This window comes from Dryobates pubescens, chromosome 4 (genome assembly GCF_014839835.1).
Source record: "Dryobates pubescens isolate bDryPub1 chromosome 4, bDryPub1.pri, whole genome shotgun sequence".
In the NCBI taxonomy this organism is placed as follows: Eukaryota; Metazoa; Chordata; class Aves; order Piciformes; family Picidae; genus Dryobates; species Dryobates pubescens.
This window is the reverse complement of record NC_071615.1, coordinates 47,311,566-47,334,825: the sequence shown is the minus strand read 5'-3', so window position 1 is coordinate 47,334,825 and position 23,260 is coordinate 47,311,566. Positions and strand designations below refer to the sequence as shown.

General features: G+C 42.2%; 1 protein-coding gene across 1 annotated transcript in view; it reads right to left on the bottom strand.

Moving 5' to 3' along the window:
• KCNH8 (potassium voltage-gated channel subfamily H member 8) overlaps positions 1 to 23,260 on the bottom strand; it is a 177,271-nt gene that overhangs the window by 79,456 nt on the left and 74,555 nt on the right. Inside the window, exons 3-5 of the mRNA XM_054161403.1 lie at positions 19,550 to 19,681; positions 14,809 to 14,936; positions 14,022 to 14,262 (exon numbers count right to left, since the gene is read on the bottom strand). Coding sequence (XP_054017378.1) covers positions 14,022 to 14,262; positions 14,809 to 14,936; positions 19,550 to 19,681 — 501 coding nt within the window. The remainder of the gene's footprint in view (positions 1 to 14,021; positions 14,263 to 14,808; positions 14,937 to 19,549; positions 19,682 to 23,260) is intronic.

Below are 23,260 nucleotides of genomic sequence, written 5' to 3'. Positions count from 1 at the left end.
TTTCACTGCCACGTGCTTATTATTCATCTACACATTTCTCACCTTAAAGGATAATTCTGTTTCATATTTTCACAATTTTAGAGCAAAGAGCTGTTAATACCTCCAGGTCTAAAACATTTTGATATTTTATAGAATCATAGAATCAGTCAGGGATGGAAGGGACCTCAAGGATCATTCAGTTCCAACCCCCCTGCCATGGGCAGGGACACCTCACACTAGATCAGGTTACTCAGAACAACATCCAGCCTGGCCTTCAAAACCTCCAGGGCTGAGGCTTCCACCACCTCCCTGGGCAACCTGTTCCAGTGTCTCACCACCCTTATGCTGAAGAACAATATTTCATATGATGTTTTTCAATGCAGAAGATAGAAATGATTTTTCATTTGTGCTTCACCCTTTCACTTTTATGGCTCCTCTCCTTTGGCAGTGACAGAGGCATAAACAATGAATGAGGGCTTGGTTTTTTTCTTTCAAGGACAATTTATTCCTTGCAGAAGTATATGAAAAGAGAAACAGGTACTCAAAAATATCACACAGTACCATAGGTGCCTTTCAGTTTCACAGTACCACAGTGCATTAGAGGTTGCAAGGGACTGCTGGAGATCATCAGGTCCAAACCCCTGGCCGAGGCAGGATCACCCAGGGTAGTCTGCACAGGAATGCATCCAAGAAGGTTTTGAAAGTCTCTAGAGAAAGAAACTCCACAACCTCTCTGGGCAGCCTGTTCCAGTTCTCTGTCACCCTAACAGTACAGAAGTTTCTCCTCATGTTAATGTAAAATCTTCTCTATTCCAGCTTGTACCTGGTGTTCCTTGGCTTATTATTTTGCACCATTGAAAAGAGCTTGGTCCCCTCCACTTGACACCCACCCCTCAGATATTGATAGACATTGATCAGATTCCCTCTCAGTCTTCTCTTCTCCAGACTACACAGCCCCAGGGCTCTCTATCTCTCTTCATAGGGGAGATGCTCAAGTCCCTTATCATTCTTTCTGTTGAATACTCTCCAGCAGGTCTCTGTCCCTTCTGACTTGGGGAGCCCAAAACTGGATTAGTTTGTATTAGTATAGTATTGCAGGTGTGGTCTCAGCAGGGCAGAGCAGAGGGGAGAAGAACCTCCTTAGCCCTGCTGGCCACACTTTTCTGGATGCAGCCCAGGATCCCATTGGCTCTTGGCCACAAGGACACATTGCTGTCCCATGCAGAACTTGCTGTCCACTATTTCAGATATATATACAAATTTTAGATTAGATCACCAAATAGTCTCAGCTGGGCCTGCATGCTTGAAAATATAAAAGTCTTCTGGACTTTTCAGTAGTACAATTATGATGTGAAATTAGCATGATTTCATATGGTTCACAATGACCACGGGGGGCAGATCAGTTTCACAGCTGCTGAGTAGAGAGATCACTGGCTATGATCCATATTTACACACCAGCGTGGTAACTTGACCACAGAAGTGGCCAGCACTGATCCCTGGGGCACACCACTGGTGCCTGGCTGCCAACTGACAGTGGCACCATTCACCACCACTCTCTGGGCTCAGCCCTCCAGCCAGTTCCCAACCCCGCACAGAGTGCTGCTGTGCAAGACACGGGCTGACAGTGGGACCAGTGGCACCGTGGCACCAGCTGGATATGACACCATTCACCACATTTCATATTAGCATTTGTGAAGCAGCTAAAGCTTTAGCAGAGAAGAAAATACATGCTTTATTTTTTTTTTTTTTTTAAATTCCCCTAAAGCCATCCAGCACAGCAAAGGCTTAGCAATGTGCATATGGAATTCACAGTTCAAGATTGAAGAGATTAAAGGTGTTTCTGCACAGCAGCCCTTTCTGCAGCCTTATCAAAGCAATTTAGGACAAGAGCCCCAGATAAGGTTTATATATAAAAAATGGAAATGGTTCGTGCTTCTTTCCACATGCAAGCAGCCCTGAAGAAAAGCACTTAGTCATGCTGGTGGATGAGAGACTCAGCATCACCCACCAGTGTGCACTTGCAGTCCAGAAAGCCAACCAGAGCCTGGGCTGCATCAAGAGAAGCATAGCCAGCAGGTTGAGAGAGGTGATTCTCCCCCTCTACTCTGCTCTGGTGAGACCCCACCTGGAGTACTGTGTCCAGTTCTGGAGCCTCTATTACAGAAAGGATCTGGAGGTGCTGGAAGGTGCCCAGAGAAGTGCCACAAGGATGATCAGAGGGCTGGAGCTCCTCTCCTATGAGGACAGACTGAGGGAGTTTGGGTTGTTCGGTCTGGAGAAGAGAAGGCTCTGAGGAGACCTTATTGTGGCCTTGAAGTATCTGAAGGGGGCTACAAGAAAGCTGGGGAGGGACCTTTTAGGGTGTCAGGGAGTGACAGGACTGGGGGGGATGGAAAAAACAACTAGAAATGGGTGGATTCAGATTGGATGTTAGGAAGTTCTTCAGCATGAGGGTGGTGAGGCACTGGAACAGGTTGCCCAGGGAGGTGGTAGAAGCCTCATCCCTGGAGGTTTTGAAGGCCAGGCTGGATGTGGCTCTGGGTAATGTGATCTAGTGTGAGGTGTCCCTGGCCATGGCAGGGGGGTTGGAATTGGTGGATCCTTGGGGTCTCTTCCAACCCTAACAATTCTATGATTCTATGATTTTATAAGTCATTAGATAAAAATCCAGAAGGAAGTACATGAGTATGATCCATCTTTTTTTATTTGCCAGCTTTCTGGGCTACACTTGGGTGCAAACTGTTCCTTCATCTTGGTAATCTTATTTACAGCATAACTGCTGGTCCTTAAAGGGCTTACTGAGAAAGCTGTAAAGGAAAAGATACTGAAACCACAAAACCAGAGCTCCTAAGGCAAGAAACTTTTATAAGCATAACTTAATCTTTAATGAAAAACAAAATAATTACAAATTATGATTTCTCCTGAGAGATTTAATTGTTTTTAGGAATAAGATGCTCCACAGATTTATTGGGATTGATGTTTGAAATGTGGAAATGTTTGAAACATGGAAAACTCACTTGTGGTTTTGCTTTGTAAATTATTCTTTTTTTCCCCCTAGCATTTAGACTTTGAGCAACTACAATGGTCAGCAAATTGAGGCAACAAAGATCACAGGATCAGACTATCACAGGATGTCAGGGGTTGGAAGAGACCCAAAGAGATGGAATGGAATGGAATGGAATGGAATGGAATGGAATGGAATGGAATGGAATGGAATGGAATGGGATGGGATGGAATAGAATAGAATAGAATAGAATAGAATAGAATAGAATAGAATAGAATAGAATAGAATAGAATAGAATAGAATAGAATAGAATAGAATAGAATAGAATAGGATAGGATAGAATAGAATAGGATAGGTTGGAAGAGACCTTCAAGATCATCGCGTCCAACCCATCAACCAATCCAACACCACCTAAACAACTATCCCATGGCACCAAGCACCCCATCAAGTCTCCTGCTGAACACCTCCAATGATGGTGACTCCACCACCTCCCCAGGCAGCACATTCCAATGGGCAATCACTCTCTCTGTATAGAACTTCTTCCTAACATCCAGCCTAAACCTCCCCTGGTGCAGCCTGAGACTGTGTCCTCTTGTTCTGGTACTGGCTGCCTGGGAGAAGAGACCAACATCCACCTGTCTACAACCTCCCTTCAGGTAGTTGTAGAGATCATCAAGTCCAAGCCTCCTGCCAGAGCAGGACCATACAATCTAGTTCAGGTTGCAGAAGAATGCCTCCAGATGGGCCTTGAAAGTCTCCAGAGATGGAGACTCCACAACCTCTCTGGGCAGTCTGTTCCAGTGCTCTGGGACCCTTACAGTAAAGAAGTTCCTCCTTGTGTTGAGCTGGAACCTCCTGTGCTGCAGCTCACATCCATTGCTCCTTGTCCTATCACAGGGAGCAACTGAGGAGAGCCTGTCCCCTCCCTCCTATCACAGGGAGCAAGGAGAAGGAGCAATGGATGTACACTGCAGCACAGGAGGTTCCAGCTCAACAGCAGTTAAACATCAGAAAGCTGCACAGCACTTTGTTCTGGAAATGGCCATGGATCATCTATTGTCAGAAACTGTAAAGCTGTGAATCTCACAGCGCACTAACTTGCACCTGCCAATGTCACTAATTTATTAAAGAATAATCTGAAATTCAACACAGACATCAACCTTGTAAAGCTTTGGAGATTACAGACAGGTGCACAGCATCAATACTGTGAGTTTTCTTTAATGCTGAATTTGCGTTCCACATGCCCCAAGATGAGCTTTAACCATTTCCTACCATAACAAAGGGACACAATTTTGCAGATTACAGCTGTAAACCAGGCAAGAGGCACAGTTCATCTCTTAACTGATGGTTAAAGCCTCAAGCTGTGATTGGGTAAGTTTAGACTGGATATTAAGAAAAAAATTTTCAGGGCAAGAGTGGTCAGGCATTGAATGTGCTGCCCAGGGAGGTGGCTGAGTCACCAACCCTGGATGTGTTTGAAGGTCATTTGGATGTAGTGCTTAGGGATATGGTGCAGGGATGAACCTTGTAGAGTAGGGTTCTAAGTTGGGCTTGGTGATCCTGAGGGTCTTTTCCAACCTGAATGTTTCTGTGATTCTGTGAAAGTATACATGAAGTGACTTCAAAATCACTTGATGTGAAAGTCCAGTCCTGTTTGGGAAATAAAAATCACTGGTAGCCAGGCTAAAGGAAAATTCAGTTTTAGATGTATGAAAAAAAGAAACACTAATCTGCAACTTTGATCCCTTTATGCTGGTTACATCCCATTATGAGAGAAGCTCTTAATAGTCTTGTAGAAAGAAGCAGATGCATTCAATAAATGATTCTTATCTAACTGTAGAATGGAGTTGTAAAGTGGAGTTGTAAAGCATAGTTGTACCATATCAGATGCTAAATTGCAATCCAGTGCATCCTACGAGTCTGCAGGAGGTAAAGTTTAAAATCAGCACAACCCATCACCTAACAAGACATCACTTCTGCAGGCTGATCAAAGAAATACAGGAAAATATTATATTATTTACAAGACACAGATGAGTACAGGTCTGGAGTCCTCAATATAGGAAGGACATGGACCTGATGGAGAGGGTCCAGAGGAGGGCCACAAAAATGATCAGGGGCTTGGAGCAGCTCTGCTACAAGGACAGGCTGAGGGAGCTGGGGGTGTTCAGCTGAGAAGAGGAGGCTCTGGGGAGACCTAATAGCAGCCTGCCAGTACCTGAAGGGGACTACAGGAAGCATGAAGAGAGACTGTTTGCAAAGGCCTGCAGGGACAGGACAAGGGACAATAGCTTCAAACTAGAGAAGAGCAGATTCAGATTGGATGTTAGGAACGAGTTCTTCACTATGAGGGTGGTGGAACACTGGAACAGGTTGCCCAGGGAAGTGGTTGAGGCTCCCTCCCTGGTGATATTCAAGGTGAAGCTGGATGAGGCCCTGGGCAACCTGATCTAGCTGGGAATGTCCCTGTTGATTGTGGGGAGGTCAGACTGAATGACCTTTCGAGGTCCTTTCCAGCCTGGATCATTCTATGATTCTATGAGTAGAGCTGTGGATTATCCTTTCCCTATGTTTTTTTTGAGTAAAAGGAAGTACTTGTTCAGCAGTAGCCAAAACACTGCTGTGTCATTGACTGCTGCTGCAAAACACAGCACTAGAAGGATGCTTTGAGGAGAATTAACTCCAGCTCAGCCAAACCCAATACACAGATGATTTGTCATAGTGTTTGGTGGTTGTTGTGGGATTTTTTCTACAGTAGCACCACAGCTTAGGAAGAAGAAGAAAAACAAACAGACAAAAAACAAACCAAAGCCCCCCAAAACTTGAAGTCATTTCTCAAATGTTCTTAGCACCCTTGAGGGCTCAGAAACATGCCACTCTGATGTTACAAGCCTCATTGCAAAAAAGGAAGTAGGAAAGAAAAAGAAATCCTGTCTGAAGAGATACATTCAGGACAGCTGAGAAGTGGAACATTGACTATATTTGCCAGAAACACAGATTTAGAATATCTTGACCCAGCTACAAGCTGCCTACAGAGCTCTCCCCAGAATAGTAATAATTACATATGGTAAATGCTGTAGCTTTCAGCCTATACTCATGAGGCACCCATCATCTTACATGAGAGAGTCATTCCCCATGGGAATGTGCTGCCCAGGGAGGTGGTGGAGTCACCATCCCTGGAAGTGTTCAAGAGGGGATTGGATGTGGCACTTGGTGCCATGGTTTAGTAGTCATGAGGTCTTGGGTGACAGGTTGGACTTGATGATCTTTGAGGTCTTTTCCAACCTTGGTGATTCGATGATTCTATGATCTTACTGGATTCAAACAGATTTTACTTGATGCACTATTTTCAATAGGATAATATGCAGGTTTGAATGACTATCTAAGGCATGAATAATGTTATGAATTTCTACTGGGTTTGTACCATATTTTTAAAGCTCTACATATTAAACATCTGTGACTGAGAGCCTTCGTATGATTTAAGACAGTTTTGGACAGATTTTTGAGTCATTTACATTTGTGATAGACTCTAATGTTCCAAAAACTCTCTTTAATCTGCAGTATCATGCAACACAAATCATAGCTTTGGGGTTTCTAAATACACTGCTTTTCAGAACTCAAATTGCTGAGAAAACACTTGGTTAAATACTATTTAGCAAGAGAGGGATATACATGCAGAGAGAAAAAAGCTTAGGAACCATGATGAATTTTCTCTCTCTCTTGACAGTGCAAACCATAGATAAAGTCTTCAGATAGGCGCATGTGGAGAGAGCAGGGTAATGGATGGGGATGTTGGTTTTGTTCCCACAGGCAGGCAAAGGAGTATGTTGCAGAAAAGCAACTGAAGCACACTGTTGCCAGACCAAACTACTGTTCATGCAAACTAACGGGTTGGGGGTATTTAGCCTGGAGAAGAGGAGGCTCAGGGGAGACCTTATTGCTCTCTACAACTACCTGAAAGGAGGTTGCAGCCAGGTGGGGGTTGGTCTCTTCTCCCAGGCAACCAGCACAAGAGGACACAGTCTCAAGCTGTGCCAGAGGAAGTTTAGGCTTGAGGTGCGGAGAAAGTTCTTCCCAGAAAGAATAATTGGCCATTGGAATGTGCTGCCCAGGGAGGTGATGTAATTGATGCAACAAAGCAGGTAACATCCCTGCCTTGTTGAAATACTGTTAAAGATGATTTTTTATGTGTTTTGCTTAAATACACTGATGCAAAAGGAAAAAAAGAACTTTCTATCAAATTCTTAATCATTTTAAGATACATAAATAGTCACATTCTAAAATTAGTTTTGCACTATCATTGGATAGAGGAAGCAGAAGATTTATTTACAGGGGAACGTTAGAGGTTTGCACACATTACAAAGGAAAGGAGATCTGAAAGTACATTCAGAGATCACATCACACAAGTTATCAAAGAACTAGAAGATATAGGAAACATCAAGTGAATAATAATTTTGACTTAATTTGAGAAGCCTTAGTTATGTTCCCTCTTTGATCTTGTCCCCAAAGTTGTCACATCATGGGTTAGTGTCATTATTGGAGGCTGGACAGAGAATGGCTTGAAAGCAGCCCTGAAGAAAGGGACCTCGGGTGCTGGTGGATGAGAAGCTCAACATGAGCCAGCAGTGTGCACTTGCAGCCCAGATAAACCAGAGCCTGGGCTGCATCGAGAGAAGCAGAGCCAGCAGGTTGAGGGAGGAGATTCTCCCCCTCTACTCTGTTCTGGTGAGATGCCACCTGGAGTACTGTGTCCAGGTCTGGAGCCCTATTACAGGAAGGATCTGGATGTGCTGGAAGGTGTCCAGAGAAGGGCCACAAGGATGATCAGAGGGCTGGAGCTGCTCTGCTATGAGGACAGACTGAGAGAATTGGGGCTGTTCAGTCTGGAGAAGAGAAGCCTCCTAGGAGACCTTTCTGTGGCCTTCCAGTATCTGAAGGGGGCTACAAGAAAGCTGGGGAGAGACTTTTTATGGTGTTAGGTAGTGATAGGACTAGGGGGAATGGAACAAAACTAGATAGGAGTAGATTCAGATTGGATATTAGGAAGAAGTTCTTCCCCATGAGGGTGGTGAGACACTGGCACAGGCTGCCCAGGGAGGTAGTAGAAGCTTCATCCCTGGAGGTTTTTAAGGCCAGGCTGGATGTGTCTCTGAGCAACCTACGAGATGTCCCTGCCCATGGCAGGGGGGTTGGAACTGGATGATCCTGGAGGTCCCTTCCAACCCTGATCATTCTATGATTCTGTGATCTTCTGTTCATGTTTTTGGAGGTTTTTAAAGGCTAAAGCAGTTAAACCTCTAGCAAGATGTTCTCTTTTCTCATAAGTTATTTAATTCAGATCAACACTCTTACAAGCACCTCATGTAAGGAGAGCACTTTCATGCATATTTTTATCATGCTCAAGCTTGTGCTGACTCAGAAATTGGATTTATTTTTTTAGCTGCTAGATTTATTCAAATTCCTCTGCTTAAAGGAAACTTTTGGCTTCTACCCTATTATATTCCTCAAACTGATGTGAATACATCATCTCTCCTTTTTATTGTCCTATCTTTGCTCTCTCTGATAACACAGCTAAAAATGGAGGCCTTGTCAAATCCAAGTAAGAGTTTATGAAAGTCATATGCAGAAAAGGAAGATTATTCCACATTCTGAGAGATTTTAATAAAATCAATTCACATAGACTCTTTTTCTCCAGACCATGATTACAGTTGTGATACCTCAATAAGCAATTACAGCTGAAGGGCTCAACTCAGACAGATCTCTCCACTGCAGTTTTGAGGCAATAACATCACAAAAAAGCTTTTTTCTCAGCACTTCTCAGTGACTTTTCTCATAGCACATAGGTCATCCATCAAGATGTGCTTGTCAGAGCTTCAGTGCCACAATTCCCTGAAACATGCCTAAATTTCTTGTATGCTGTCAGTATTAACTAATTTCAACATAGTTATACATGTTCAGAGACATGTTCATTCAACATTTTAACAGGCAAGGGACCACTGAGAAATGACTGTAGACACATGAGGTTTGTGAAGTTTACTGCAGAGATTTAAATGCTGTATGAGAATGCCCTGAAAATACTTCATAAACCTTTCTCCAGAGTCACAGATTACAAAGAAAAGAAAGAAAGAAAGAAAGAGGGAAAGCAAGAAAGAAGGAAAGAAGAAAAGAAAGAAGGAAAGAAGACAAGAAAGAAGGAAAGAAAGAAACAGGGAAAGCAAGAAAGAAAGAAAGAAGAAAAGAAAGAAAGAAGGAAAGAAGAAAAGAAAGAAGGAAAGAAAGAAAGAAAGAAAGAAAGAGAAAAGAAAGGAAGAAAGAAAAAAGAAAGGCAAGGCAAGGCAAGGCAAGGCAAGGCAAGGCAAGGCAAGGCAAGGAAAGGCAAGGCAAGGAAAGGAAAGGAAAGGAAAGGAAAGGGAAAGGAAAATTTAGAAACAATTATTTTGGGGGAAGTTGAGCCATTATTGAAACTGTGGGAGAGAAATATTGGTATGCTACAGTACAGTATTTGTGGTTACCAGTAAAATGACTATAGAAAAAAAAGTCTTTTCTAGTGCTTGATGTGCTTTTCTTTGAATGTATTTTGTTACAACCATAGTTTGATTTCCTGGGGCCAACTGCCAACTCAGGTCAGGTGATCTGTCTGACTTGAAACTGCTGATGGCCTCCAGCCATTTAATTCTATCTCAGTGAAATGAAGTCAGAGACCTAAAGCCAGGACATAGACCTAAAAGTCTAACTAGAAGATATGAAGTACAATTTATAGAAAATCATCTTCCTGTTATTTTTCTTACCCAGCTACTCTACTGCCCATAGAGGTACCATTGTTTTTGACTTACTGACACAAGAAGGCCATATTTCCAATAAAGCATCACTGAGCAGTGCACCATCTGCCCTGTTTCCAATGAATAATACAACACATAAATCAGTTAGATACACATTATACTCTCTTGTGTTTAGATCCTAATGAACACATTCATAACAGAGAGCAGTTACCTACACCAGAGTGAGGTGAAGGTCAAAACATCAGAACCATGAGACTGCTGTTATTATAAAGATGGCCAGGCAGATCAAGTGGAATTATTTAGTTCTGTATTCCTTAAAATAGCATGTGGAGTATTTTATGAGTGACTAGAGTAAGAACCTCACTCTTTTTACACAAAGCAAGATATGACCTGGGGGTATGATTGTTGGGTCTGGTGCTGTTCAATGTCTTCATCAATGACTTTGAGTGTCTACATGAATGGAGTGTCTGCTCAGCAAGTTTGCTGATGGTACCAAACTGGGAGACTTGGCTGATACAGCTGAAGGCTGTGTGACCATCCAGTGAGACTTGGACAGACTGAGAGCTGGGCACAAAAGAACCAAAAGAGGTTCAACAAGGATAAGTGCAGAGTCCTGCATCTGGGAAGGAAGAATAAACTGCACCAGTACAGGCTGGGAGGTGATCTGCTGAAGAGCAGCCCTGTGGAGAGGGACCTGGGAGTGCTGGTGGATAACAAGTTCTGCATGGGACAGCAATGTGCCCTGGTGGTCAAAAAGGCCAATGGGATCCTGAGATGTATTAAGAAGAGCATGTCCAGTAGATCCAGGGAGGTTCTCTTCCCCCTCTACTCTGTCCTGCTGAGACCTCATCTTGAGTACTGTGTTCAGTTTTGGGCTCCCCAGTTCAAGAGGGACAGGGATCTGCTGGAGAGGGTCCAGCAGAGGGCTAGGAGGATGAATAGGGGACTGGAGCACTGCCCTGTGAGGAGAGGCTGAGGGACCTGGGGCTTTTTAGACTGGAGAAGAGAAGACTGAGAGGGAATTCAATAAATGTTTATAAATGTCTGGGGCTGGGTGTCAGGAGGGAGGGGACAGGTTCTGCTCACTCCCTCTGATAGGACAAGGAGCAATGGATGTAAGCTGCAGCACAGGAGGTTCCACCTCAACACGAGGGGGAACTTCTTTACTACAAGGGTCCAAGAGCACTGGAACAGGCTGGCAAGAGAGGTTGTGGAGTCTCCTTCTCTGGAGACTTTCAAGGCCTGTCTGGATGTGTTCCTGTGTGACCTGAGCTAGATTGGATGATCCTGCTCTGGCAGGGGGGGTTGGACTCGATGATCTCTTTGGATTCCTTCCAACCACTAACATTCTGTGATCCTCTTATCCTGTGACTGTCTCTGATCTCTATTGCAGAATGTAAGTTTTTAACTGCAGTGCTTGAGTATCACTGAATGTGAATTGCTTGCACTGACATGGAAGGATCCACCAAGAGCTATTGTGAGCATAAAAGGGGAAAAATAGATCTTAAGTCTAGTAACAAAACAATGTCCAAAGGAGGACACACATAGTTATCCATCATAACACCTGATAACATCAGTCACATCATCTACTGGTCTTAGTTTCTACAGTAAAGCTGTCAGAGAAATGGAATAAACTTTTCAAACTGTTTATAGGAAAAACTTCCATTAAAGACTTAGTGTTTAGGAAGAGTCACTTTTCTTTAACTGTCCTAGAGAAGATCACAACATTGCTTTTAATAAATGAGTGAAGCTACACTATTTTCAGGAAATAATTACTGAAAAGTAAAGTAGGAGTTTCAAATGTTAGGATGATTTTATTCTGTTGTTCATTTTATTTCTCTTTATAACCCATCCTAACCCTTTTTTCCCCCTCCACACTTAAAAAAGACATACTGAGCTTTGCTTATTTCCTTATAAATAAGTTTCTACACCTGCATATTAATAATTTCTACACCTGCATATTATTAACAGCTCTGAGCTATGATTTCACAGGCTCACAGGATGTTAGGGGTTGGAGGGGACCTCGGGAGATCATCATGCCCAACCCCCCTGCCACAGCAGGACCATAGAATCTAGAACAGGTTGCACAGGAATGCATCCAGATGGGTTTTGAAAGTCTCCAGAGAAGGAGACTCCACAACCTCTCTGCAGAGCCTCTTCCAGTGCTCTGTCACCCTCACAGTGAAGAAGTTCCTCCTCATGTTGAGGTGGAACCTCCTGTGCTAGAGTTTATATCCATTGCCCCTTGTCCTGTCACAGGGTGCAACTGAGCAGATTTGTATGACAGTATTGAGTAGTATTATAACAATAAAGACTTGGGCAAAACCATGTGTGACTCCACTCAAGGATTCTTTTCTATATTTACAAAGAATGTGAAAAAAACACAAAACACAACAAATAAATTGTTTGGATAGAAGGCCAGCATTAGACCTGACCTTGTCTTCCTTTATGTCTTTAAAGGTATAAGAATGAAATGGACCATTGAAATAAAGGGAAAAAAAAACCCCAAACAGCTTAGAGAACAGACCAGATGACAAGCTGCAACTTCTTACATTCTATCCCAGTTCTCAGCATAGCATATAGATACTGTATATTTGCATCACTGCAGTATGCCACACCTTGAGTGCTGTGTCCTGTTCTGGGCCCCTCAGTTTAGGAAGGATGTTGACTTGCTGGAACATGTCCAGAGAAGGGCAACAAAGCTGGGAGGGGTTTTGGAGCACAAGCCCTATGAGGAGAGGGAGCTGGGCTTGCTTAGCCTGGAGAAGAGGAGGCTCAGGGGAGACCTTATTGCTCTCTACAGTTACCTGAAGGGAGGTTGTAGCCAGGTGGGGACTGGTGTCTTTCTTCTCCCAGGCAATCAGCACCAAAACAAGAGGACACAGTCTCAAGCTGTGCCAGGGGAGGTTTAGGCTGGATGTTAGGAAGAAGTTCTTCATAGAAAGAGTTTGACCATTGGAATGTGCTGCCCAGGGAGGTGGTGGAGTCACCATCACTGGAGGTATTTAGGAAGAGACTGGATGGGGTGCTTGGTGCCATGGTGTAGTTGATTAGATGGTGTTGGATGATAGGCTGGACTCAATGATCTCAAAGTTCTCTTCCAACCTGGTTAATTCAGTTCTGTTCTGTTCTATTCTATTCTATTCTATTCTATTCTATTCTATTCTATTCTATTCTATTCTATGAGCTTTAATCTGATGTCAGTAGTTTTTAAAATAGAGTGATTTCCAACTTGTGATCTGTGGTGGCTTTAGGTTATGTCTTTAAAATTTAGTTACAGATTTTGAGCAGAAAAGTAGAAACTGTAATGAAATCACTATTGGGTGTGGAAAGAAAAACAAAAGATTATTCTAAACAAATTCATTGGATAAATATTGGCCATAAACCAGGCTGTACCTAAACAATTCTTTCTTCTTTTCTGATCTTTCTGCTTGCTTTGCTTGGGAGAGACTTATCTGCTTGTCAGCTGTCCTAGGCTGCTTTATTTAGTTAAGTCTAACCCACTGCTTTCTCTCTGCTCTTTTTCTCTCTTAGGACAGGGGTGTGGAGGGTGGGGGGGAGCAGTGGAACAGCTTCCCTAGTCTCTGATCAGAGGAATTTTCATGTTGTTTGCTAACTGTAAATATCTGTATAATATTGTAAATACTGCATGTTTTGTACATATTCCTTGCATTTCATTGTAGCCTGTTGGTTTTGCTTGTAAATACAGCTTCATTTGCTTCTAACTGAGTTGGTCTGGCAAAGTTAATGCTGGGGGGAAACTTCAACCCACCACAGTGGTCCATGGGTCTTCTAAGTGTTTGTGAAAGGTAAGAGAATGAAGAAAAAAATATTAAAAAGGCACATTATTAGCAACACTACAGTCATTTCAAGGCACAGCCTTGCATTAGAAAGGTTTTAGACATCCACGGGGTGAAACAATGGTTTTGAACCCTTTTTGAAGTCAAAGGTGCCTTCTGAGTGAGAGCAGGACTGATTGAATCAATTTAAAGTGGAAAAAAAGAAAAAAGAGAAAGAAATAAAAGGAAAGAAAAAAGGTGATCTGAAGTTCAGATAAAATCTCAAACTATACAGCTAAAGTTGATTACCATCATGAATCACAGAATTTCAGGGGTTGGGAGGGACCTCAAAAGATCATCTAGCCCGACTCCCCTGCCAGAGCAGGATCACCTCCACCAGATTACACAGCAATGCTTATTTCCTGTTCTATATTATCCACCCTGTGAAAAACCTCAAATATATATAAAAAAAGAGATCCTTACCAATGATAAAAAGGATTTCCACTGCAATGTCACTGACAGTTGTGCTTCGAGTTGTAGACAGCTCATCGTGGCCAATAAAGCAAACGTTGTAAGGTACAGTCACAGCAACATAAAACGTTGCCAGTAAAATAAGCCAGTCCCAGCCAGCTTTGAAAGTGCTAAAATGCAACAATATGAACTTGGATTTTTTTGCATCTGAAACTTTGTATTCTGGAAATGCTGGTTTATCTACAAAAACATTCTGAAAAAGAGAGGGGAGAAAAGCTGAAATGAGACAGAACAGTAATTTGATCACGCAGTCATGCTTCTTTCAAGGCAGCCATTAGGTGGTTTTACAGAAAAAGCAAACATAATGACACATGAGACAGTGATATGCAGCTAAGAACCAATGCTATTTCTTTGGTTGCAGTGCAGTGCCATCCACTTATTCAGACAGATGCACCTGTTGATGGAATAACTTTTGCCAATGTTGGGGCAGGAGGAGAGTTAATAACAAACCTAAGATTCAGTTATAAGAAATTTGATAATGTCTCCTTCCTGGTGTTAAATGGATGTCTGCTTACAGTATAGACACTGTAGCACTGTCTTGCTATATAAACTGCAACAAATACCACAGTCAGCAACACTGCACTTGTGTGAACTCTTTACTCCTTTCGTCAGGTAAAATTACAACCAAGGCATTTGTCAGTTGCTCATTGACATAAAGATTGATTTATTTATTTTTTTTCAATAAAAGACAGTAAGTGCAAAGAGTGCCATTTTTGCAAAAGAGAGGAATGAAACCTACATTGTTAATTTTTAGTTTGTTTTTCTCTCTCCGTTGCAGATGTCCAGATATGTGGTAAAGGACAGCTCTACTCCGTCGTCGCGCTGACTCCAAATGTGACCCTGCTCTTCCTCTTCCTTTCCATTTTTCTGCAGAAGTCAAGTGAGAGTCCATTAAACATCAGGAGATAGCACTTTAATCTTCAGGAGATGAATTACTGACATTTTAGACCCTGGTAGAAATAGGGAGCCTGAAGAAAAGGAGGCTCAGAGGAGACCTTATTGCTCTCTACAACTACCTGAAGGTTGTAGCCAGGTGGGGGTTGGTCTCCTCTCCCAGGCAACCAGCACCAGAACAAGAGGAGACAGTCTCAAGCTACGCCAGGGGTGGTTTAGGCTGGATGTTAGGAAGAAGTTCTTCATAGAAATAGAGACTGACTATTGGAATGGGCTGCCCAGTGAGGTGATGGAGTCACCATCACTGGAGGTGTTTAGGAAGAGACTTGATGGGATGCTTGGTGCCATGGTTTAGTTGATTAGATGGTGTTGGATGATAGGTTGGACTCAATGATCTTGAAGGTCTCTTCCAACCTGGTTAATTCTGTTCTGTTCTATTCTATTCTATTCTATTCTATTCTATTCTATTCTATTCTATTCTATTCTATTTCCTTCTCTTCTCTTCTATTCTAAAGGGCATACAGGCCTTTTTTAGTTTTGCTTAATCTTTCACAGTCAAGAAAGCAAAATCTCTCTCAGAAGCAACTAATTATAAGATATGATTTCAGAGACAAGAAGAACATGCTCTTCACTATTCAGAAAATGAAATAGTGACCAGAGGCAAACATGGCTAGGACTAAGCACTTAAAATGTCTTTAAGGTGTTCCTTTTCTCTTTTATTGAAGGAATGTAAATCAAAACAAAAGAAGAAAACAATGTTTTTTGCTTTTAAAAACAAAGCTTCTGGTTTATTCCAGGTGTCCCTCATGTCAGAATATGCTAATTTCCAAGCTTGCTCATTAGCAATATCCAATTCCTATATTTATGCATTTAGATTTCTTTTCCCACCACATGGTCACTGGCATAATCACTTGACACATTCTTTGATGACATGAAATCTATTCAGAGTAAAGACTGAACACCGTTTTGGAAAGTCTATTCAGATGTCTGTAATTGTCAATCATGGAATCAAATTTTATTCTTGCTTATACAGCACTAAATGCAAAGTAACTCCCTTGGCTCTGATGGAATTACAGTGAATTGATGCCAGAGTAAATGAAAGCAGACATTTTGTGATGTGTCAGGATTAAGAAAAAAAGGAATTATGGGAATAAAGAAGCTGTCTGTCACACAGGTTTAATTAAACTAAATTCAATGCATACAAATTAAGGGGGGGAAATTAAATTAGCAGACCTAGAAATTAAGAACAAGCAAAGCAAGAAAGCAAGAAAGATTTGAATTACAGAAGACTGATATAATTTTGACTCTACAACAAAATGAAACAAAGCCCCAAAAAACCAAGCCCAAAACTAAACAAAACTTCTCAGTGAAGGATGTTTCACATAATTCATTTAAAAGCTCTCTCCAGTTGATTTTTTTTTGCATGTCAGTAAAGAAAGAGAAGGATGGGGGGAATATATTGAAAATAGAAGGACAAACTTGCAGTGCAAAATCGAATGGCTTCTTGAAAGATGAAGGAGGAAGATGGAGAAGCTTTGTATTTCCCCATCTCCAGCTTCAGTGCCTACATGAGCTATGCATGCCAGCTACAAAGAAGAAAAGTAAACCAAAAGAATCACAGAATGTTAGGGGCTGGAAGGGACTTCGAAAGCTCATCCAGTCCAAGCCCCCTGCCAGAGCAGGATCACCTAACCAAATCACACAGGAATACATCCAGACAGGTCTCCACGACCTCCACAACTCCACAGCCCCCCTGGGCAGCCTGTTCCAGTCTTCTGTCAGTCTCACAGAGCAAAAAGTTTTCCTCATGTTTCCATGGAACTTCCTACACCTTAACATCCACCATTGCCCCTTGTGCTGTCATTGGACATCTTTACAAACATGAATGAAGTCACCCCTCAGGCTCCTCCTCCCCAAGCTAAAGAGCCCTCAGCTCCCTCTGGCTGTCCTCATAAGGGAGATGTTTCAGAGAATATGCAGCTAAATGAACTTTGGTTGTGAAAGTTTTCATCTCTCTATCATCAAACCATTGAAAACTCAAACCAAATTCCAAAAGGGTTCTTAAATTATGGATGAGCGCAAAGGGCTCATCTGTTTCTCTGTTGTTCTTGAGTTGCACTTCTTTTTGCCATACTGTTATTACAGATCACTGTTCTGCAGGAAACAATTTATTTTTTTATAAACCACTAGGTGTTTAATTCTGCTTCTTAAAAAAAAAAAAACAAACAAGAAGCAAAACTCAACCAAAAACCCCCAAAACAAAACAACAATAACAGCAAAAAGCAGACTTGCTTTTGTCTTTCATGGGCTGTGCATTCTGGAGAAGAGAAGGCTCCAAGGAGACCTAATTGTGGCCTTCCGGTATCTGAAGGGGGCTACAAGAAAGCTGGGAAGGACTTTTTAGGGTGTCAGGGAGTGATAGGACTGGGAGGAATGGAACAAAACTAGAAATGGGTAGAGTCAGATTGGATGTTAGGAAGAAGTTCTTCCCCATGAGGGTGGTGAGAGACTGGCACAGGTTGCCCACGGAGGTGGCAGAATCCTCATCCCTGGAGGTTTTTAAGGCCAGGCTGGATGTGGCTCTGAGCAACCTGCTGTAGTGTGATGTGTCCCTGCCCATGTCAGGGGGCTTGGAACTAGATGATCCTTGAGGTCTCTTCCAACCCTAACAATTCTATGGTTCTATGACTGATCTTACTATGAACTTATGCCAGGAGATCCAACCATAAGCAAGAAGTCACTTTAAATACACTTGTTGTTTTTTTGGTTTTGTCCTGTGATGAAAACCAAAACACTTTCATATTTCCTTAAATATCATGCAAAGTAATTGTTATGAAAAACTGTCATATTTTGAGGCCTTTCCTGATGCTTCTGCACATTCCTTCCTGTGCAATGATAATCCCTTCCCACAATATCCCCTTCTAAAAATGGTGTTTTGCAATTTAGTCTTAGCTTCCCTCTTCTCTCACCAGAAAAGAGGTGATACATTTCCTAACTGTTCTTTTTGTCTTTTGTTGTTATTTTTTCTTTCAAAATAAAATCAGATATAGAACCACAACCATCACACATGATAAGCTCAGAAGCCTTTTCTAAGGAAAAATACTAACCCTACCTCTTTGCCAACATTAACATGAGCCTCATTAATAGCCTAAGATCTCTTACAATCTTATAGGAGAAGGTTACAGCCTAAAAAGCATGTTCTCATTCCTCAGATAAAAGATGGTACTTTTAAAACCTTGAAATGTAAAAGAAAGCCTTTAGCCCTCAAATGGGAGATAAGACTTACACTGTTCTTTCAGTCATAAAGTTCAGGTGGTAACAAGTAAAGATTTCTTGAGACCTTCCTGAGATGGAGCTAATGTGAAGGACAAGTGCTCAACACATGGACAAGAGAGCCCTTTGCAGGCTTCCTTAGAACCTTCCTTAGAAACTAAATCCAGCACACACAAGCAGAACCACCATAAACTTCTTGTACAGCGGACTCAAGCTGTCTGAGTAACCAGGACATGAGCCAGAAGCATTATGCTCACTCCACAGCAGACAACCTGTAGCTAATGAGACTGTGAAATGCATCTCTTTGCAAATTCCAGAATGCCCCTGCTCTGGCCATTATTGACAAAAACATGTCTCACTCTTGATTGTTTTCCCTCATGTGATTCTGTAGTTACTATCCATTACACAAAGTTTTGCAATGATGATAGGATAAAGTTGAGAAAATCTGTCCTAAGATAATAGTTTTTGGGAACACAGAATTCACCAGGTTGGAAAAAAACACTTCAGGATCATCAGCTCCAACCTATCACCCAACACCATCTGATCAACTAAACCATGGCACTAAGTTCCTCATCCAGTCTTATTTTAAACACTTCCAGTGATGGTGACTCCACCACCTCCTCAGGTAGTCCGTTCCAATGGCCAGTCTCTCCTTCTGGGAAGATTTTGTTCCTAACATCCAGATCAGACCTCCTCTGGCACAGCTTGAGGCTGTGTCTTCTCCTTCTGTCACAGGCTGCCTGGGAGAATAGACCAACCCGCACCTGGCTACAACCTCCCTTCAGGTAGTTGTAGAGAGCAAAAAGGTCTCCCCTGAGCCTCCTCTTCTCCAGGCTAAACATCCCCAGCCCCTTAGCCTCTCCTCATAAGGCTTTTGCTCAAGACCCCTCCGCAGCCTTGTTGTCCTTCTCTGGACATGTGGCAGCATCTCAATATCTTTCTTAAATAGTCACACTTCTGATGCTGCATATTCTTCTCACAGAAAAACCTCTTTCAGCCATGCTGAAATCAGGTTCACAGAAGAAGTGTCTGAAAAGGTCTTTTACAAAAGGTACCTCTTAAAATTCAGTAAGTAAATAAATTAAAGCCTGGTGTATGCAAACATTTAATTGTGGGGAGAAAGTACCCTGTGCCCTGGTTTCCATGCTTACAGCCTGCAAGGGGCTATGTAAATAAAATGTACAAATTAGAACCTTGGCAGATTATCTTTCCATGTAATATGTTGTTTTCTTCTTTGGAGATCTAGAAGTCTCTGTATTGAAAAGTACATAGGTGTGAGCAAAACTTATCAATATCGTTGCAATTACACAGACCTTCCTTTTTGTCTTCTGCAGCAATCTTCACTTTCATGTCTGTTATATCTTTGAAAGAGGCCAAAAAGAGTACTACATCTCCTTTCTCATTCTTTATAGGAACAATATCCAGTAGGCACCAGAATGAAGACCCTGCAAGGATAAAGAACAAATTTAATTCAAACAGCTGTCTTTTAGCAGAGAGAGAGCGGGGTGGAAAAAAGAGAGTAAACTACTAAATGTACAACTAATGTAATTCCAAAATGAAGAAATATGTTATTTAAAAGGTCAGTAATTGAGGAATCACAGATGTTCAGCTCATGTAAATCTCTTCTCATCACTGGCTGAAGCTCAGTAATACAACTTTCTCTAGAAAATAAAATAAAAAGAAATGAAATAGAATTTAATGAAGCTGCTGAGTCCTTTGAAACCATGCTTGTCTTTGAACTCCCAACTGATGTTGCTTATTTCACTGGAATATCTTTCATTTTGTTAATGTGATATCCAAAGCTTCCATGTGTACCATGGAATCATTCTGCCTTAATCATCAAGGGCCACGAGGATGAGCAGAGGGCTGGAGCACCTCTCCTATGAGGACAGACTGAAAGAGTTGGGGCTGTTCAGTCTGGAGAAGAAAAGGCTCTGAGGTGACCTAATTGTGGACTTCCAGTATCTGAAGGGGGCCTACAGGAAGGCTGGGGAGGGACTTCTTAGGATATCAGGTAGTGATAGGACTAGGGGGAATGGAATGAAGCTGGAGTTGGATTCAGGCTGGATGTGAGGAGGAAGTTCTTTACCATGAGAGTGGTGAAGCCCTGGAATGGGTTGTCCAGGGAGGTGGTTGGGGTGCCGGCCCTGGAGGTGTTTAAGCCCAGGCTGGATGAGGCTCTGGGCAGCCTGATCTAGTGTGGGGTGTCCCTGCCCATGGCAGGGGCGTTGGAGCTAGATGATCCTTGTGGTCCCTTCCAACCCTGACTGATTCTATGATTCTGTGATCTGACAAGACTCATTAAAACCTCTTGAGAGAAGACTTGGTAAAGAATCATTCCACTAGTTCAAAGATAATTAAACTAATCAGACACCAGACTTAGAATAGAAACAGAATTAACTCCTTGCATCTTACGAACAGTGAGATTTGTAATACCACACATAATGCCAAGTTTGGCAAAATTTTTAACTCATGCCAACCTTTCTCTGCTCACATTTGCTATATAACTCACAGAATCACAGAGTCATGTAACACCTGGTTGGAAGGGACCTCAAGGATCACCCTATCCAACTTCTCTAGTCAAAATCACAGTCCAGACAACATGGGCAAGCAATTGAACCTTACAAGTGTCCGATGATGGGGAATCTGAGAGAGTTGGGGCCGCTCAGTCTGGAGAAGAGAAGGCTCCAAGGAGAACTTATTGTTGTTGGTTTGGTTTTAGTTTGTTTGTTTGGGAGGGTGGTGTACTCTGCACTGGTTAGGCCACACCTTGAGTACTGTGTCCAGTTTAGGAAGGACACTGAGATGCTTGAATGTGTCCAGAGAAGGGCAACAAGGCTGGGGAGAGACCTCGAGCACAGCCCTGTGAGGAGAGACTGAGGGAGCTGAGATCGTTTAGCCTGGAGAAGAGGAGGCTCAGGGGAGACCTTATTGCTGTCTACAACTACCTGAAGGAAGGTTGTAGCCAGGTGGGGGTTGGTCTCTTCTTCCAGGCAACCAGCACCAGAACAAGAGGACACAGTCTCAAGTTGCACCAGGGGAAGTTTAGGCTCGAGGTGAGGAGAAAGTTTGTCACAGAAAGAGTAATTGGCTTTTTGGATGTGCTGCCCAGGGAGGTGGTGGAGTCACCGTCCCTGGAGGTGTTCAAGAGGGGACTGGACATGGCACTTGAAGTCATGGTTTAGTAGTCATGTGGTCTGTGGTGACAGATTGGACTTGATGATCTTTGAGGTCTCTTCCAACCCTGATGGTTCTGTGATTCTGTGATTTGGTTTGGTTTTGTTGCTTATTTTTTTTCTTGGTTGGGTTGGTGGTTTGTTTATTCAATTGGTTTGGTTGTTTTGTTTGTTTGGTTTTGTTTCCTTTGCTATGATAAGAGCAAATGAATAGGAAGTATTCTTGAGGACTAGAGGCAATGATCCATTTCAGGTCAGGACTAGGTCAATATGCTCTTGCACTCTGCCAAGAACAGAAGCGTGCTGCCTTCCACTATTGAGGAGCATTCTTGGAAAAAACACACTGATTGCATGCAATCCATTACCCAGCTTTTGCTGAAAGCCAACATCAGATAGTTCTATAAGGCAAATTAACAATTTTCTACTCCTCAAGAAAAAAGTAGTGCCCTGTTTTGTTACAGTTCTTTTGAGTGCAGTCATCTGTGAGACAGAAATTCTTCCCCTGCTTCAGATGTTGCATACAAAGATCTTCTGTATTGTTAAGAATTGTCTATCAAATAAATTTCTTGTGGAGGTTTATTTATATATGGTCTCTTTATTGCTCCAAGCCAACACTCTTGGAGAAAGTCTAATGTTAGGGTTTTGGTTTTTTTTTTGCATTATGAACCAAAGGTTCAAAAGATATTTTAATATCCTAAAGGCTAATATAAGCACATATAAGCACTGGGAAGGAGAAAAGACATTGAATGAAGCATAACCTTATCACAAAGTAATTTGGCTATAGTCCACCTTTATATATGTGTGTATAGATACAGATATAGACAGAGAGAGAGAGGTGAGAGAGACATAGAGATAGAGACAGAGATAGAGAGAGAGACAGAGATAGAGATAGAGATGATAGAGATAGAGATAGAGAGGGAGATGGAGATGGAGATGATAGAGATAGAGGTAGGGATAGAGATAGAGAGAGACAGAGGTAGAGGTAGAGGTAGAGGTAGAGGTAGAGGTAGAGATAAAGATAAAGATAGAGGTAGAGGTAGAGATAGGTAGAGATAGAGGTAGAGGTAGAAATAGAGATATAGATAGAGGTAAGGATAGAGGTAGGGATAGAGATATAGAGATAGAGATAGGGAGAGACAGAGATATAGATGAGCGAGAGATAGACATAGATACAGAGATAGACAGATAGAGATAGAGGTGAGAGAGAGAGATAGACATAGAGATAGACATAGACATAGATATAGAGATAGAAATGAGACAGAGAGAGACAGAGAGAGAGAGACAGAAAGGTAGTACTTTATGGTCACTCTCTTAACTAGCCTTTCTTTCTTTCTCCCATCCTCCAGACTGAAACACCCTCAGAAGTAATCATCCCTAGAAAATAAGACCTGCTTAAACCAAGCCTCAGACAGCCCATTGGCCCTGTTGATGAGCTATGCTTATTCACCACACAGTAATACATCTGTCGTGACCACACCAGACAAAGCCAATGAAATAGCAAGAATGCAAATCTTTGGTGGATAATTAGGTATTGCAGAGGTGCCATAGTATACAGATGGAATGGGGTTCTTGACAACTAGTGCATTTGGTTCTGGAATAAAGTAGTTAAATTTGGCACCCATCTCAACAAATTTTTAATGGAACTTTCCTGCAGTGTCTTCTTAGCCATATACACTCCATTAATTACTTAGCAGCAGCAATACTGGTGCAAAGCTATTGTTCTCCTTTTGCTCTTGACAATCTGGGAGTAGTTTTGTCCAGGCTGACAAGCCTAAGCCTTCCTCTTTTTGTCATGTGTCAACTGTCAGGGGCTATCTTCACTTTCTCAGGAGTTTGATTGTAACACCA